Source organism: Trematomus bernacchii, unplaced genomic scaffold (genome assembly GCF_902827165.1).
Source record: "Trematomus bernacchii unplaced genomic scaffold, fTreBer1.1, whole genome shotgun sequence".
Lineage (NCBI taxonomy): Eukaryota > Metazoa > Chordata > Actinopteri > Perciformes > Nototheniidae > Trematomus > Trematomus bernacchii.
In genome coordinates, this window is record NW_022987888.1 from 318,801 (window position 1) to 337,888 (window position 19,088).

General features: G+C 40.3%; 2 protein-coding genes across 2 annotated transcripts in view; one reads left to right on the top strand and one right to left on the bottom strand.

The window, feature by feature from the left end:
* Positions 1-278: 278 nt before the first annotated feature.
* Positions 279-5,838, bottom strand: LOC117469827. Its single transcript, XM_034114273.1, has 9 exons — positions 5,765-5,838; positions 5,631-5,693; positions 4,996-5,201; positions 3,894-4,041; positions 3,688-3,808; positions 2,574-2,734; positions 2,190-2,340; positions 739-875; positions 279-467 (listed from the first exon to the last, which is right to left on the bottom strand). The coding sequence occupies exons 1-9, from the start codon at positions 5,781-5,783 to the stop codon at positions 448-450; spliced, it is 1,026 nt and encodes a 341-aa protein (XP_033970164.1). The 5' UTR covers positions 5,784-5,838; the 3' UTR covers positions 279-447.
* Positions 5,839-13,441: 7,603 nt separating this feature from the next.
* Positions 13,442-19,088, top strand: part of LOC117469821 (protein phosphatase methylesterase 1-like) — a 9,913-nt gene continuing 4,266 nt past the window's right edge. The window contains exons 1-7 of the mRNA XM_034114268.1: positions 13,442-13,487; positions 15,584-15,773; positions 16,662-16,719; positions 17,228-17,279; positions 17,473-17,627; positions 18,203-18,293; positions 19,023-19,088. Coding sequence (XP_033970159.1) covers positions 13,459-13,487; positions 15,584-15,773; positions 16,662-16,719; positions 17,228-17,279; positions 17,473-17,627; positions 18,203-18,293; positions 19,023-19,088 — 641 coding nt within the window. The 5' untranslated portion in view covers positions 13,442-13,458. The remainder of the gene's footprint in view (positions 13,488-15,583; positions 15,774-16,661; positions 16,720-17,227; positions 17,280-17,472; positions 17,628-18,202; positions 18,294-19,022) is intronic.

The window sequence follows — 19,088 nt, forward strand, 5'->3', positions numbered from 1 at the left end:
TGCATCCAGGGGTAGAAACATGTTTATTTCTGCTGTAAAGTTGGGCATTTAACATGGGGGTCTATGGAAATTGCTCCTTTCTGCAGCCATCCCCTATCGGCCAATAGATGAACTGCAGTTTGTGGCACTTCCTTATGGGCTTCCCGGCTCTGCCCCAGAGTTTGCCGCTTGGTAAAAACATTGTTATTAACACAAATAAAAAGTACACTATTCACATTCAAAATGTAGTAAATACTAAAGTCAAGTGTTTTTTGTTTGCGACAAGAAAGAAAGAAAAATAGGTTTGAAAGCGAGTTTTATTTTCAGCAAATTCAGGCTTCAGAATTATTTTTTTAATTCCACAAATGTAGATTTAAAAATCTGTCCAATCAGAGAGTAGGAGACTGGAAGAGGGGGCGGAGCCAGGGAGCAGCTTTGGCGACCTTGATGACATCATCAACTCTTCTTCTACTCCTCGACAGGCCGCGCTGACGTGAACAGATCAGGTGTGTGTGATTACATGACAACAACTTTATCTGTAAACAGCTTTCACAACAAAGGTAAATACTGCTTTACAACAAAGCTTTAATAATGCTTAAGAGCTAAATCAAATAGGATATACATTTACAAAAAATACTAAAAGGCAACTAATAAAACTGAGAATTAAAAAAAGCCATTAAGTTTGCATGAAAATAGGTGTATTTGTATAATGTTGCCTCTATAGATACAGTTTATACTGTAATATGTGTGCTTTAGTACCTTTAACACTGAGCCAGCTGTCGAAGGAACCTCCACCCTCCGGCATTTTACATTTGTAGACCCCCTCGTCAGCTTTGGTCACTGCTTTCAGGGTGAAGTTGCCCTCTTGTTCAAACGGTCCGCGACCAAGGCGGTTACTGCAGATTCATAAAAAGTAAAAACAGGCATCTTAACAAATCTGTCCAAAAAACCCTGCTGCAAATTAAACAACAACTACTGCAACATTTAGCTCATCGTATTTTATTGAGCCTAGGACTTCAGATTTGCACTGCCTTATTTACACTGTAGCTGTGCATATGACAATAAAGCCTTTACATCTTTGAATTCATAAATAATAAAGCAAACAAACAAGAACCAAGCAGAACAATACCAATAACGAAACCCATGGGACAATTACCAGAAAATATCAATTACGATCAGTGGCGGCGCCAGGGTATGGCTGGGGTAGGCTACAGCCATCAAGAAATGGCTTAGCCCCACCTCAGCCCCACCTCAGCCCCACCTCAGCCCCACCTTAGCCCCACCTCAGCCCCACCTCAGCCCCACCTCAGCCCCACCTCAGCCCCACCTCAGCCCCACCTCAGCCCCACCTCAGCCCCACCTCAGCCCCACCATGAAACATGATGTTAAAGTAAGCAAATTCAATTAAATAATAAGCAAAATGCTAAATGTTGAGAACACGGCTTGCGAACATATACGGGTCGTGTCCACAACACACAAACTGATCCTGATGTAACAACAAGTGCACGTTACTGATGCAATATGGTTGAGACCATTGGGGTTATGCTAGAAGAGGGGTGCAAGGAGTAGTCTAAGTAGTGGATCAGTTTGTTTTATACACTAAAGGTGTGGAAATTCTCTGGCGTTATAATATCAGCACGGCTGTGGTCAGATCAAAATGCCTCCGAATGCAATTTGAATAGAGTCAGACCTACAGCCAATCAGAGCAACGCAACGTTGGGTCTGTGTCATGCATTACTGATTGAGATCAATCAGAACCGCCATTCAGTATCCCCATTGGATCTTCAACGTGTACTATCATACGTCACGTTCACAGTGATCCCTTTTTATTTACTACGAGACAAATGTGCCGTTTTATTTCATACAGTTCCATTTTGATTGAGACAGGGAAATAATCTAAACCTCACGCGTGGCGTTTCACTGTCAAGGGGGGCGATATAGCGTGTATGTAATTACATTGCAAATACTGACTTGAGCACCACCACTGTATGGGTTAGCCCTACCATAGATTACACAACAAAAATGCTCTGGCGCCGCCACTGATTACGATGTGTGTGTTGTTAACAAATAATGCGAATAATAAAACAATAAACACAGGCTAACTTAGCATTTTAGCTCCTACACAGAGATTGGATGGCCATGAGTAATGAACCCTCAACCCATTGTTATCAACTCTATCTTCTTAATAATTAAATATCTTTAAACATTACTCGATCAAACGGTTGTTCTTGTAGTAGGAGGTGTGGAAGCTGAAGCTGATTTCCTTGGTTTTCTTATCTCTTTTGAAACAGCGCAGCATCACGTCCTCGCCCTCCATCACAGGAAGTGGAGGACTCTCAAGGACCACCGTCGTCACAGAAGCTGGAAAGAGCGGGAGAATATTTCACCTTAAACCTTTAGTAGAAATGTGCTGTAGTACTGAAGGTGTGAAGAAGCTTCTGGGTCACAGCCATAGTGAACCGAGGCAAAAACAACTTTACAAAGAACTGAATGACACTTAGATTATACATTTCCATGATAGGAACCAGTAGCATGATGCAAGTAAAGAGCAGGTACATTAAAGACTTAATGAAGTCAGAATAAAAGGTGGGTACCAATGGAGACGTTGAGGCTGTTGCTCCTGTCTCCTGCTGGGTTCTCACACCAGTACAGGCTGTATGAATCTAAATAAACAGGAGTGATGGTGGTGGAGAGTTGTTGATCTGAAGACACTTGACCGGGACACTCTGTAACGGTCCCCTCCCAGTCGTTAAACCTTTGAAAACAGAAGTGGTGGTTACCTTATAGTATGGCTTTGACTCTCTCAAGCCAATCTCGTTTAGATTTGTAGTGAAATGTCTCCATGATGGATTGTCATGACGTTTGGTTCAGATATTCATGTTTGCCCAGTGGATGGAACCCAATGACGTTGGTAAGAAACTGTTTTTTAGTCTGGTGCCAATAGTTAGTCGAGGTTTCCACTTATTCAGAGATACTTCAACATCTATAAAACCTATCACCAATACATTTACAAATGAATGATTCCAAGAAGATATACTGATTTGTTGTGATCCTGACTTTATCTCTGTTACGTGCCGTAGTGGGTGTTTGTGTGTCTCTCTCTCTTTCCCCCTGATTGTCTCCAGGTATCTGGCACCCACTACGGCACGTAACAATCTCTTATGTCATCATGAAGTTCCCTTGTTTGGTTTTGACTATTGGATGAATTTTGACAAAATCTGGTTCAGACGATCCCTCCGAGGATTGAATTGTAAAACATTTGGTAGACCCTCAATATTTCATCTTCTAGAACATCCATCAAGTAAAAGTAATAATTCGTCCAAAATTGTGTTGGTACCCTAATACCCGCCTCAGCTGTATTGTAGGGTCCCAAACTCTTGTTAAGACTTGAATATCTCAAGAACTGGGAACTTCTGGATGGATTAAAGGTTTGTAGAGACATTCATGATTACCAGAGGATAAATCCTAATGTCTTAGGTGAACCTCAAAATGTTTTAACTCAGGCCAAATCGCATCATGGAACCAACCAGGAAGTTGTAATTCCAAGATGAGGCCACTATGAAAATGAGCTTCAAAGCCCAATGTTCTTCTTGGTGTCTTTAAACCATTACTACGTACAGTTTTCATTTGTTAAAACTTGCTCCTGGTAGCTATTGGTTTATGTAAAGTCATTCCAAAATCATATAACACTACAAGTAAAAGAGCAACCTCATCATCTTCCACTGGGCGTTGTCGTTGGGCAGCTGGCAGCCCAAAGTGAACGCCTCATCGGAGAAGAACTGGATCCTGTTGTGGCTCATCACTTCCATGGAGGCCTTCGGAGGAGCGTCTTTGTTGGGGAGATAAACGGATATCATATCAATTCATTTAAGAATCCTAACAATCATCATTAAAAAAATCTGTGTTTTGCTCACCTTCAACCCAGAGCATACTGTGAAAGTCATGGACGTAAACTTCAGGTAAGCTGCCATTATCGTCACAGGTGTATACTCCCTGGTGCTCATGGGTAACGGGGTTCAGCTCATAGGCGATTCCTGCCGACGCTGGCTGGCTCACCAGAACCTGAGAGGAGGTTAAACAAACACAAGACCTTTACCCGGGGGAAATGTTTGTATGCAATTTGAAACCCTTAACTCAACACACACTTATCTTAAAGGGGACCTATCATGCAAAAAGCACTTTTGTACGTCTTTTATACATGAATATGTGTCCCCGGTGTTCCAGGGAACTCACCAAGTGTCAGAAAACACAACCCTCTCTATTTTCCTCCATAACCCAAATCTCTAAAAAAGGGGCTGCAACGGATCTGATAAAAACTGATCCAGATTTGAACACTGTCCTGACGTCAGGACGGTGGCGCTACAGCTATTGGGCCAACTCCACCAATCAGGAGGAGACAGCCACGGTCATTGCTGTTCGAAAGCGCTGGAGACGCTGTAGTACATATGCCAGGCCTGTAGATGGTGCTGTTCTCACTGAATCTGCCCTTGCAGAGCAGAGCTAAAAAAAAGTGCAAATTGAGCAAAATGAGGCATGGCTAAAATGCATGATCTGTTTGGTATTTTGAAAAGAAAAAAGTATAAATATGCCTTATATAGGTATGGCCCTACACTATATTATTCAAATATAGCATGATCGGTCCACTTTAAGGGAAACCACGTAACAAATGCACTAAATGTAATCTGAACCTCAGCCAGCAGTTTAGTCGACTAAACCTACTTTAGGGTTGATGACCTAGAGTCCATACATTTGACTAGTTTGGATTAAGGACTGGTTGCTTTGTGAAGCTTTCTTTTAACTGAAATCAAGGACCCTTATGTGTCAAAAACTGCCAAAAATGTAGGGACATTTTGAGGAACTTCATTGTAAATGTCCTGACAGGCATATAAAACCCTGACTAGGATGTGTTTCCTCGCCGCCACCACTCGCCTGACATAACTCTAGATGTGGTTTGGGTTAAGATCTGTGTTCATGGAGACATTAGGAATCTAAAATCTGGACTGTAATGCCTCAAACCTTCTTGGTCCTGTTTCCGGGCCTCATGTTGGTCCAGGTGAGATGCAGGTAGACCTTGTCTCCGTACTTCATCTTGTCGGTGTGCGCTATGCAGTTAATCGTCACATTGTCGCCCGCGCTGACGAACCATGTTGGAAACGCCTCCAACTTCGTTCCTATAATGCCCGTGTAATTACTCTTGGGCTTTGTGTCCCGACGCTGCACATCTGAAGTCAGCCAGAAAATAAAAAGTTAATTATTTCATTAGCAATAAAATAAAAAAAAGACTCCTGCAAATCTCCAAAGTTTATTTATAATTAACGATTTTTTATTATAATCATTAGAAACTACTAATAAGGAATGCAAAATATAATAAATCTGTGCTTTGTGTATATTGTTGTTTATTATTAGTGGACGAGATGGTATCCAATTACAAGTTAAGGTCGTGCATTGGACATGTTACTTGAGAAGAAGTACGTAAGTATAACCAGGAAATAGTAGTTAAAGTATTACAAATATACTATTATATAATATATGTTTAGATTATGTTTAGATTATGATTTGCAATGCATTATGCTAACAGCTGATTTTCACTGCTGTAGTTTGAGGTGGAGCTCATTTTGATGTATGTTTATTCTTTTTGTGCAGATACTCACGATGAGATGAAGACCCATCCAAAGTGCTCTTTGCGCTCACAAAGGAGAAGAGGACACACAGCACTGAAACACAGAGTTAAATATGAGCTGTTTAAAGTATTTTAGTGAAGATATAAATGAGTAATAACACTTACAGACTGAAGCGAGTCTCATCCTGATGAAGTCTCGTCTCTGTCTGTCACTCTGAAGCTGAACGTTTTAAAGGTCAGGAAACGTTTGTTTTATCGGCCGTCGACCCCAGTTTATCTGTCTTCTTTCCAGTGATCTGATTGGTCGGCTGGTTGATAACATATTTAGGTTTTGCGGGTTAAAGGTCGCTCTCTTTCAGATGATTATTGACACATCTGTTTTTCTAATTTACTCCTAAATTAGATTCAGTTTAAAATATACATATTTTTGGTCTTATTTATTTATTTCACTGTATTATTTTCTTATTATTATCATGATTATTAATTTAAAATTAAAATACAGTGTTTTTTTGTCTGGCCAATAATCCAGTTATTATATGGTTAATTCATTCATTCAGTGTGATAATCATTTTTATATAATACCTAACAATTATGAGTACAAATGCAAATGTATTACCTGATTTCCTAAAAAATTCAAAAGCATCAGGGTCAATTTTTATTTTCAGTGAGGTTAAAATCAATGTCAATTAATAAATAAAGTGTTTTTTTCATTATAATCTAGTGTACTCACAACAGCGACTCTGTGGCCAATTAGCAGTTTTGTTTAATGGACTATTTTGTGTATCGTTGCAACTTAACATTTATTATGTTGAGAGGAGAAAAGAGAACATGGCGCTCTGATCTCCTCCTTCTCTCCCTCCCTTTATTTATTCATGTGTCTGGTAGAGCAACGAGGAAGAGGAGGAGGAGGAGGAGGAAGCTGCAGAGTTACTCTCATACTCGAACACCATGATGGGATTTACACCGCCGGAGTTTGGACCCTGAATCGGTACGAAGAGATTTTTAAATGTAATATTATAATTTAGTCTCGTAGTCAACCTGCAATGATTTACTGACACATCAGTGTTTACTCAAGGACTCATTTGACCTACATGCACTCATACTCCACTACATTTATGAGGCAAATATTGTACTTTTTAAATCACTAAATGTACTTCAATGTTAATTTATGAAATACTTCAATAATTTGATGCAAGCATGTAATTGTCCCTGTTGTTTATATCTTGCAATAATCTTAAATTGGCTCGGATTTTTGCATTTAAGACAATGTTGTGACTACTTTTATTGAAGTAAAAGATCATATAATCTACTGCAACATTTAGCTTATCGTATTTTATTGAGCCTGGGACTTAAGACTTCCATTGCCTTATCTACACTGTGGCTGTGCTTATGACAATAAAGCCTTTACATCTTTGAATTCATAAATAATAAAGCAATAAACAAACAATAAACAATTACCAGAAACAATCAATTACGATGTGTGTGTTGTTAACAAATAATGAGGATAATAAACACAGGCATTTTATCAGCTATGTAGAAATATATATAGTTTGATGCTATAAATAGTAGCTTTACAATACGTCTTATGGATTTTAATAAATGTATTTGATGTGAGCATTTAGGTAAATAGAAAAGGGGCTTACAACAAATGCAGATCATCTTTAGACCCTTTTTAATTCAGAGGTAGGATCATGCATGGCATTTCACACAGCAGGACGATCCCGAGAGGATGTGTGTGTGACAGAAAATAGCTGAAGGTAAAACAGAACTGCCATTTACTGAGGTGATCTTTAGCAGCCTGGAAAATCACAGAAAATGTAAACAAAATAACAGAGACTGACAAATATCAAATTGGTCATGAGTGTTTTGTGATTTTTACTCAATTCGTTTTTTCCCCTCTGTCCAATCAGGTGCTGATTATAGATCGACAGATACTAAATCAAAGTCTGACACCATCACAATGGATAACGTCCAATCAGAAGACTTGATTCAAGAGGGGGCGGGGCTTGCAGATGCCCTTGGCAACACAGATCCCAACGCTAACTTAGGGGCGGAGCCTAACTTCAACCTCAATCTCACTCTGACTTCGCAAAGCAACCCCCGCCCCAGCAAAAAAGGAGGCGTGGCTAAAGATGATTCATCGAGACAAAAAAGTAAAATTCCAGCTTTGTGTCTCACACCGACTGCCGAGCAATTGCTGAAATCCCCAAATCCCAAATGTACCTCCACACTGAACCCCAAGACACATAGCAACATTGCGTTAAGTCCAAAACCCAACCGGTCGGAACAATCAACCATCGCAACCAGCCAGAGAACAACCGAAAAAGTCAAAAGTCAGTTCTTACAGGGATCAGATCCTGTCTCAAACCACAAATCACATGATTCCCTGACAACAAAGACGACAAACAAAGTAACAGGGAGCCTAAAGATGCCGACACACGATACCCAGTCGCCAAAAATGCTTCAACTTCCCATAACCCCGGACTTCCACAACCAGAAAGAGGATTCAAACAGTCCAAAACTCGCCAATCAAACCCCAATTAGCACTAAAGCTCAAAAACAAGACCCAGCAAGGCAAGAATCAAGAACTCATAGTTCTGAGATGTCAAAATCTCCGAATCAAAAGGCGGAGATGGTTCTGCTCAGTGCCAAGAATCCTCAACCGAGTTCTGTAAGTCCCAAACCATCAACACAGAGGAACTCTTCTGGGACGAGAAGCAGAAACACATCAGGGTCTAAGGAGAAACCGGAGGGTAAAGATTCAAGTGTTGGTTCAAGATCAAAAACCAGTACAAATGCCAGTCCTGACCCTAAAACTGCAACGGGGTCCAAGGAGAGCCTGGAGTCTAAGAGCCGTTCTGCTTCCAAAATCAGTTTTGGATCAAAGGACAGCTTAGACTCCAAAACTGGCATCAATTCCAAAGCCAGTCCCTTTTGTAAGTCTGGGACAGGTTCCAGAGATAGCCTTGATTTTAAAACTGCAACTGAAATCAAAGTGAGCAAAAACAGTCCAGATTCTAATAGAGATGTGGGTTTGAAATCTGGCATGGGGTCAAAGGACAACCTGGATCTTAAACATCCTTCAAACTCTCAAGCCAGTTCCCGGTTGAAACCTGGTCCGACCCGTTCAACTTCTAAACCTTCTCTGGTTGCCTTTGGCTCTAAGACGGATCTTGTTGAATCTGCGACTCACTTGTCTTCTAGAACCGGATCCAAAGACCTCAAACTCAACGAAGCAAGCTCCAGTGCTAAAACTACTCCAGATCCTAAAGCTGGTTTCGATTATTCTAACTCTGGACCAGTTCGGTCTAGTTCAAAGTTGGCTCTGGCAGATTTGTCTCCCTCTTCGTCGCTTCCTCCGAGACCAAGTCCAGGAAATAGGAGTCCTGCTTACGGTTCTGGCAAAACTCTTGGTTCTAGTCCAACTGGACCAACAAGGGAAGTCCTGAAGAGTCCTGGTTCTGCTCAAGGTAATCACAATTATTCCATTCCAAAAAGTAAAGTGAAAAACATAATGTATCTTAGCTCAGGGTGTAAAGATTGACCAAATCAAAGGTTCAGTTAAAACCAGAATTTTGAGTCACGATTCAGTTCAGTTTACAATATGTCAACAATACTGAAACACAATGAAGTAGGCCTAGACTTAACTACAAAATGATCTTCCTCAATGGTCAACATAGTAAAATAACTAAACGTAAAACAGAGCCACAAAACAGGACTGTGGACGTTTTGGTTTGGTTTAAGTCTTGGCTTCAGAACTGTGACACCCAAAGTAAAAACGTTATACTATCACTAAGCTTTTAGATCATCAGTCAGTCTTAATCCAACCTGTTTCCTTGTTTAATTTCAGGCCTGATAGCTCCTTTGGCAACCTCCAGCCCCAAAATCAGAACCACCGTTTCCCTGACGATGACACGAGCATCCGCACCATGTGTCACTGTGGAAACAAACACCAGCAAGACATCCCATTATACCAGCCTGTCTCGGGGTCTCACCTTTGACTCCATAACGAAGACATCCACGAGGCATGTCGACAATGAAGAAAGGGTGGATGTGATGATACACAGCCCCCCACCGAGTCACCTGGGAGACAAAAATACCAACAACGCCGGCGGAAAAACTCTACCGTCAAGGGGTGAGGAAAGTAGGAAGCAAGAGAAAGGTAAACAGAAAGATGGTACTACATCTACCCTTCATCCTCTTCATCCTCTTCATCCTCTACCTCCAGTGAGGTCTTTAAGGGAGAAAGCGACCATGACTGACCCGAGTTTGGGGCTCCATTCCTGGGGAGGTGAGCGCAGAGATGTGGGCGTCCAAGTGGAGGTCGAACGCTTGACTTTCAACGACTCAAGCTTGCAAATGGGAGTTCCTTCCTCCAGTAGTTTGATCTCACCGACGACGGTCCAGCACATTTGCAAGATCGACATCGAACTCAGCAGCCAATCGGTGTCTGAATCTGTAGAAACCGATCGCGCAAGTTCCCTTCCCGCCTGTTTGCGTACGTACAGCTTCCAGGAAAACCCCGAAATCACATCGGAGCTACGACTCGGACAAAACCAAGGCGTTAGCGTCGAGAGCTTCTGGGAAGAGGAAGTAGGAAGGGAGAAAACTGAGGTGGAAGTGGACGTAGAGGAACAGGAACAGGAAGATGTTGGGAGGCCTCAGAAAGTGGCGTGGGACGACCAGGGAAGAACGTGGGAAGTTTACGGCGCCTCGGTGGACCTGGAGTCTTTCGGAACGGCGATCCAATCCCATCTGGAGTCAAAGATCCGGGAGCAGCAGAAACACATCCGGACTCTGAGGCAGTCTGTCTGCTCCGATAGCAGCCTCAGGGCGTACCGGATGAGGAAGAGGAGGAAGAGGAGGGCAGGGATCCTGGGATGCTGCAGGAAGACGCCCAACGTGGAAGAATGACACGAGTCCGGAAAGTAAAAAAATCCTTCGTAGTGAAGACTTTGAAAAGGTGTTCGCATTTATGTGTACAGCACATTATATGATAGGCCTGCGCGTATTTCCACTATATGTATTATTAAAAGTAGAGTAGCGATAAGAAAGTAGAGAATGCAAATCCTGGAATGATTGCGGTGTGAATGCTGGATTCTGAAAAGCTTAATACAAACGTTTGGATGAATTACGGTTCATATCTCTGGAATTATGAAAGTTATGAATGTCTTATGAGTAAGAGACGTCAAATAACACAAATTATTGAGGCTCATGGTCACAGTTACTTCCAGGTCGGTATTCATTAAATATTACGTTCAAATGCAGCAGCAGAAACACATCCGGACAGAGCGTATCGGATGAGGAAGAGGAGGAAGAGGAGGGCAGGGATCCTGGGATGCTGCAGGAAGACGCCCAACGTGGAAGAATGAGTTCGGAAAGTTAAAAAAATCCTTCGTACTCAAGACTTTGAAAAGGTGTTCGCATCCTTCAAAGACTCTCTCAAAACTCACTTATTCACTCTAGATTTCAATACCCCCCCCCCCCCCGCACTTTACTCACACTTGGATTGGGACTACTGTTTCTGTTTTTTAGTTGTCTTTGTACTGTTTCTGTTTCTGATTTGATGTAAAGCGTCTTTGAGCACTAGGAAATGCGCTATAAAAATCAAATGTATTATTATTTATGTGTACAGCACATTATATGATAGGCCTGCACGTATTTCCACTATATGTCTTAATGATAATAGAGAAGCAACAAGAAAGTAGAGAATGCAATTCCTGGAAGAAATTGCGGTGTGAATGCTGGATGCTGAAACGCTTAATACAAACATTTGGATAAATTACTTGAATATTTGTGGTCGATTCGATTGGGAATGCTTCTCAGCATTCACACCAAGTATCACAAATTATAGAGGCTAATGGTCACAGTTACTTCCAGGTCGGTATTCATTAAATATTACGTTAAAATTCTAAAAATATCCTGTTTTTGACCCAAGATCAATGTCCCTACTAACCTGTTTGCATGGATCATAAAACCTGAATGTAAACACACACACACTATGTTTTATTTTCCGTAGAGTAAAAAGCATTTAAAATGGCAGAGGATGTTTTGATGAATTACATAATTCTAGTTATTTAACAGAAGAGTTTCCGTATAGTTGTTTGAAGTAGAGTGGAGTCGACAGCTCTCTGCTCACAGTGCTGGTAAATATTTCATCTACTTCCTTTTTACAAAACACCGTCATCACAAACTACTCAAGCGCTCGGGAACCCAGAAAAGTGTGTGTGTGTGTGTGTGTGTGTGTGTGTGTGTGTGTGTGTGTGTGTGTGTGTGTGTGTGTGTGTGTGTGTGTGTGTGTGTGTGTGTTTGTCTTTCCTGGTCTTTTTAATTGTTGTTTTTTCCGTTTTCCATCCCTCTCTTTTCCGTCACCCATTTTCCTTTCACATGTTTGTCCTTTACTTCCTTGTCTCCCGTCTTTCCTTCTTTCCTTTCCTTTCCTTTCGCTTCCAGGTCACTACAAGCTCTGCTCTGTCGATGGGATTTCTTAAGTAGAGCATATCAACTTTAATTACATGTTGTTTTCTCTCTTTCTTCCTCCTTCATTATCACCACTTTCCTTCGTCCCTGTCTCCTCTGTAGTGGAGTTATGTCTTTGATGGAATACCAGGTTGCTTCTCTGAATTATTCAGAAACATTAAAGTCACGCTCGTGTTAACAACACAGTCTTCGCCATGTTTTATTCAGCCTGTGCTTCAGATACACTGAGGTCTCACACCATCAGTATTATGCTGATTTAAAGGGTCCCTTGTCTGCTTGTGGGGGGTTTCTCTCTCCTGTGTTCTATAGGTTGTAGTCGTGCATGTCAATTGTCTGCAAAGGCTTTAATCCCAAAGTTCAGGATTGCAGTGACATCACTATGTAACACTCACGCTTACACAAGAAAAATAAAGAGCTTTTTGAACATTAAAGCATGGAGATGTCACACCTGAAAATGTGCAGAGTATGGCCCCTTTAATAAAAAATACTTAATCTCCCCTTCCTCCTAAACACATTTTATTTGTAAGTCTTGTCACGCTGAAGGTTTCCAGGAAACTGTGTGTGTCTGTCAGAGACACCTGAGGCCTGTCAGTGAGCGGAGAGAACATCCTCCCGTTAAGTGCTAAAAAAATGCACTTATATCAAACCTCTCGTTTTTAAGTGAGCAAGCTTTTTCATTTTTTTTTAACTGTGAAAAAAGGACCCAGCACGTCTTGCCCTTTCTGTAACAAAGTAAAGTTCCCCTGCAGTAAGGTTTTCCAATGTTAAAACCATTAAGCATCTACAACAAATCATTTTTTATAAAATAGCATCTAAAAAATGGAGCTGGATCAACAAATTGTTAACATATTTTTTGCCAATTTTTAGCAAAGGATTCTCAAAACACTGAAAATACAGGAAAAATATAACGTAGGGAAAACGCATTTTCTGTATTCAATTTAAAGAATATTTGATAAGAGTTTCAAATAATATAGAAATGATTATTTAAAGGCAACATTTTAATAACAACATTTGGGGTATAGCATAAGTCTTATAAGTAACAAGATGCTTTGTGTGTTTTCCTGCTATGATAAGTCAATTTACTTTATTTAGAGAACCTCCTCTAAATGTATGAATCCTATCAAAACCAAAACAGCAAAAAGTATAATAAGTACAAGTATTTATTGTGCAGTAAAATATATTTGAAGAGTCCTGTGAGAACCATATATCTCTAAATAAAAACTGCTGCTTTCTGACGACACATTTAGAGTTTTGTCCCGGCCAATAGGAGGAGGCGACGGTGACGTTACCTGACAACAACAGCTGACAGGTATTGTGCTCAAGTCACACAAATACACACTCTTGAAACACTCACACACAGCAGACTGAAGATAACCAGAATGTGTGAGGAGAGCTTCGATTCAGAGCAGTAAGTCAACGCTTTAAAATCTCACAACACTAGAAAACATGTTTTTACATTTTCAGGAATAATGACAGCAGAAACTGAGGATTTTCCCCTTTTTTTCGTATCACACAGAACGATTTTAAAAGCAATGTATTTCTATTGGTAGTGTGTTTCGTGCCTGCAACACGTCTTTTTGTCCTGGTCGGGTCTTGGAAGACCGGAAGCTGTGGGGTTCATTAAAACATCTTCTTACTCAATATCAAGCCACGATTATTGTTTTTATTTTAAATCACATAATGTCGGACTTTTTTTTAATTTATTTTTTTTAAATATTAAGAGTACATACATAGGGGGAAAGTAGAAGGTCACACACATATTGATAGATGTCTTGTAATGCACTGTTGAGGAACCTGTGACCCAAGTTTTTCATTCATTGCATAACTACACTGTAGTTGTGTATATGATATGTCAATGAACCTTAGAAAATCTTGAAATCTTGAAAGGGATGTGCAAAATAGTCATTATATACAGTCTTTAATTAACTATTAGTAGAGAATAACGAGTAATGAATATACTTTATAGGGATCTGCAGATAAATGTTTAGTCTTCTCAAGCAGCAACTATCAAATATCTCTCCTGATTGTTGGCACTTGACAATCACCTTCACTGAATTTTACTCAGGTGTAACTAAAGCCTGATTTAAGGGTTGTTTATATTTCACATCATTAATCCAAATATGTAAAGTAACTCAAATAAATGTAGTGGAGTAAAAATACCAGGTTAACCTCTGAATTGTAGTGGAGTAGAATTACAAAGTAACAATGAGCTGTCATGTGGGTATATATTAATGCGGCCCATTATGGATACAAGCAATTTTCACCCATTTATTAATTATATGTTTTACCTTTGATAACACCGATGTGTTTAATACTGGCAACTTCTAATTGTGGGAAAAATTAAAACGTTTAATAATCGTGGCTTGATATTGAGTAAGAACATGTTTTTATGAACGACACAGCTTCCGGTCTTCCAAGACCCGACCGGACAAAAATACGTGTTGCAGGCACGAAACATACTACCAATAGAAATACATTGCTTTTAAAATCGTTCTGTGTGACATGAAAAAAAGGGGAAAATCGTGTTGGTGAACACGAATCAATAGATTAAATGTTGTGACTATAACACGAAATGCCGTGAGACTGGGTTGGATAATCAATGCTACTAGTTTGTCCACTTAAAGGTGGGGTATGTAAGTTTGGAGACACCAGCTCGAGTGCGCTAGAATTTGAAACTACGCAGCCGAAAAAAATCTGCCTCTTCCTTCAGACTTCCTTACAGAGCCCCTCCTTCAACACACACACACGCGCACATGACCAATGAGGGCTCGAGATAAGTTTGTGCACGAGATGGAACGCTGACAGGCAGGTAGGCGATTGGTCGTGCTTTTTACAGTACCACGGCTTCCACAGATGAATTTTTTGTATGGATTTTTTGTCAAAGCATTTAATATATTCATTGCTATCGGGATGTTAAGAGCATTCCATGGAATATAACAAAAAGTGTTTCTGAAATAAATTACATACCCCACCTTTAAGCTAAGTGATCGATATAAATAACAATTTTCTTCCTATTGATAGGCATCTGGTGTGTCTAAAGCCAAGCTAAAGCACTGCAGCATTAACGATTATATAACAACAGGAAGAAGCTTAAAAGATGACCTGCTACAAAGTTAGCAACCGGTTAGCTAGTTAGCCTACTTCAGGTTCAGACTAGCCATACTAGCAGTTAGCTGGCTTTGTTTGCAAGCTAGTTTATGAATCCAAAATCATGAATGACTCAATTATGACTTCCTTGAAATCCTTAAAACTCTTGGTTTTGACATAGGAAGTGGTGTTCACAATATGTTATGCTAGGTAATGCTAACATAACGACACAGTAATGAAGGAAATCCTAGTCGTAATGGTAGAGGATAAAGATAAAGACATTGCGAAAGTATTTTTCTCAGAAATGATGAAATACACGACTACAGTTAATATATATCCAAGAGGAAATGTACTTCCAAGAGTCTCGGCCATGTAGTAAACACTGTGTGTGTTTCTTTGTGTCTGCATGTCGACCAGTGAGGTTTGCAGTAAGCCGGATTACTCACCGGTTTCCTGGCGGGAGTATTTTGACGAGATGGAGGACGTGAGCGTCGGGGCGGACGACAGCAGGGACGTCTTCCGGATCTATAAAGCTGGAAACACTGGACCGCTGCTGGTCCTTCTGCACGGGGGAGGACACTCAGCGCTGTCCTGGGCCGTCTTCACCGTGAGTATCCAGTCGTTTAATGGCGGTACATCTTGAAAAACAGCGATCACCAAAACATCATGTCCAACTTCAGAGAGACAGAAAGCAAAACAACCAGTAAAAGATTTAAAATGTCAGCAAAGACACACTTGAAAAACAGAAAAGACGAGACGAAACGAGACACGAAGTGGTGACAGAGAGATGGTAAAGGACTGCTAAGACACCCGAAACAAACAGAAAGACATAATAAGACCAGAAAGACCAAATGATACTGAAGACCTCGACAAATAGACGCGAGGAGGACACAGTGAGTATCCAATGGTCAATCGTTTGATGGCGGTACATCTTGTAAAACAGTCCAGATTCGAAACAGTAGTCTGCAACTTCAGAGAGACAAAAAACACCTGGCTGCAAAACAACCAGTAAAATGTCAGCAAAGACACACTTAAAAACCAGAAAAGACGAGACATGAAATGGTGACAAAGAGATGGTGAATGACTACGAAGACACCCGAAACAAACAGAAGGACATAATAAGACCAGAAAGACCAGATGACACTGAAGAACTCCAAGAAATGACTTTAAATACGACGCAAAAATACAGTGTTTGTGACGTTGGGTTAAATGTCTTTCTCCTTGTATCGTGTCTTAATATATGTGGCTGTTGATGCTGCTAATGGAGCTGCTGTGATGCAAGAAACATTTCAGACTTGATCGGACCATAAGGTTTTATCGAAAGAACGTCCATGAGATGAATCAAATTTGATGGTCAATGGTAACAGTGGTCTCCCGTTCTTGTTGACGCGATATCTCCGCAACGCCAGATTGGAATGTCTTCAAATTTGGCAAAAACATCAACTCCTGCTCAAGTATAATTTGATAAAAAATGTTGAGTCCTTCTGTATTGCAGAGAGTCATCGCCAGCAAAGTGAACTGCAGGGTGCTTTCCATGGATCTCAGGGGTCACGGTGAGGACATATCAATTATAAAATACAGTTTGGTTGTGAGGATTACTTTGGAGGATGATGAATTGGATTATTCAATATAGATAACAGCTTTTCGGGGAAAATAGGGCATAATATTGGCTTTTTGACTTTTGAATACTGCAAGTGTTAATGCTAATGGACTTTGATCCCAAATGCGGTGCTAAAGAGGTAATATTAAGGGGACATATACGAATATTTGTATTCATTTTTACTCCCACATCTATCCCCAGGGAACAGGAAACTGTTACTCTTCATGGATGGTAATAAATAAGGTGTATGTTGACAAAATATTATATATTTGGGACCTAACCACCAACGTTTGCACCACATATTTATTCTGATAAAGCCATAGTTTTCTGTAAAATAACGAAAATAAGTGATGCTGATAAGGACGAGGGTCTTCCTGCTTTAACATTAAATACATTTCTGTCTGGTTTCAGTTGTCGAGTAATTGATGCATAATTACTATTTTCTTAAATGTCAATTAAAGGTGACACCCTGGTACGCCAAGCAGACGACTTCTCGACTCAAACCATGTCCAGGTAACAAAACAAACACATTTTATCTCAGTGATTGTGCTGTTGAATGTTTGTTGTTTGTTTTTCATGTATTGTGTCTTTATCCATCTGTTGATGTTCCACATGGAGCTGCAAGTCACAAGTCACATGTCAGACTTGATCTGACCATTAAAGTATTATCGTATCGTATCTAAATACTATAACTATCGTCCCTCAGCGATATAGCCAATGTGATTGGTGTCTGTTACGGTGAGACTCCGCCCCCCATCGTCCTGATTGGTCACGGTGTTGGCGGTGCGATCGCAGTTTACACAGCTAGCAACATGTTGCTAACCACCACTGTGGGACTGGTGGCTATCGACGTGGTGGAAGGTGAGAGAGCTTCCTGTTGTGTTTTATTGCAATATTTATTTAATGTTTACTGTTAGAAAAATATCACTCGTCACCGACTTGAGCTTCAATATCAGGATACATGTATTTATTATCCTCTCAAGAATGGAAGTAGTCAAAACAAAAAAAGAGAATTTTTTTTTCTTTTTTCTCAAAATTCTTGACTTTCTCTCAAAATTCTGACTTTCTCTCAAAATTCTGACCTTTTCAAAAAATCTCAAAATTCTTGACTTTCTCTCAAAATTCTTGACTTTCTCTCAAAATTCTGACTTTCTCTCAAAATCCTGACTTTTTCCTCAAAATTCTGACTTTTTCTCAAAATCTCAAAATTCTGACTTTTTCCTCACAATTCAGACTTTTTCTCACAATTCTGACTTTTAATGTTAATCACATAGCTATCATATGCCTAAAACAGTCCTGATGCTCTTCTAGGTAATCATACATCCTGTCATGTTCACAGCTACAGTTGGGATACCTTTGTTATCATGTTACTCTCATGTTGGAAGAGGACATTCAGTATTTCCCCAACATTTACTGGTGTTGTTTTCCACCTGTAGGCAGCGCAACAGACGCTCTGCACAGCATCCAGGACTTCCTGAAGGAAAGACCAAAGTCCTTCAAGTCCATGGACCACGCTATAGAGTGGAGGTGAGGATTTAAAGACCAATAAAGCACTCAAACCTGGACATGAGTTAGCATTCCCTTGTCTAGGAGTCAAGCTAGTTAGCATTGGTTGGCAAGGTGCTTTGGTGATTGATCCATTGGGTTGAGGACTTTAGTTTTTTAGCCTTAAAGAGGAATTTTGTCCGTCGCCATCTTGGTTTTTGGGATCCAGAAAAATACCATAATGGGTCGAGAAGATGGAGCTGGGGAAGAACAAAGCCCAAGATTCAAGATTCAATGCTTTTATTGTCATTTGTACATTGTACCTTTGCTACAGTCTAGATATGTCAATGAAAAGCTTAAGTCAGAGGCTCCTCCAACAGAGCAACATATATATAGGACATAGAACAATTAAACAGATAAAATAGTGCAAGTAAATACAAAAACAAACACTGAAATAATACAAAAAAAGGCTGAGTTGGAGAGGAGCCAAAGACACGGCAGCCATTATCACCGGCGCCATCCTCGATACGACGGTGCCAAGTATCGTTAGCATAGCACAAAGTAACAGCCAACACTAGCTGGCTAGGTTAGCAAGTGGATCTGTTTGACACATTAGCTCTAACATTAACTGGGAGGCTAAGTTTGGTTAGTGAAAGTCAGGCTGAAAACAAAAGTTCTAAAATGTGGGAATGAGTCAGCTTTTTCCTCGAGTCTGCACGGTATTGTTTATAAGCTATGAAGTAACAGGTTGTTTGTTTGACCTCCTTTCAGCATCAAAAGCGGGCAAATCAAGAACCTGGAATCTGCCAGAGTGTCGATGGTTGGTCAGGTCAAAAG

Excerpts from the sequence above, each read along its gene's own strand:
- LOC117469827 (XM_034114273.1), bottom strand. Across the intron at positions 2,735-3,687 it reads GCCCAGTGGAAGATGATGAG|GTTTAACGACTGGGAGGGGA; the intron begins GTTGCTCTTTTA and ends CTGTTTTCAAAG. Across the intron at positions 876-2,189 it reads AAGAACAACCGTTTGATCGA|TAACCGCCTTGGTCGCGGAC; the intron begins GTAATGTTTAAA and ends ATGAATCTGCAG.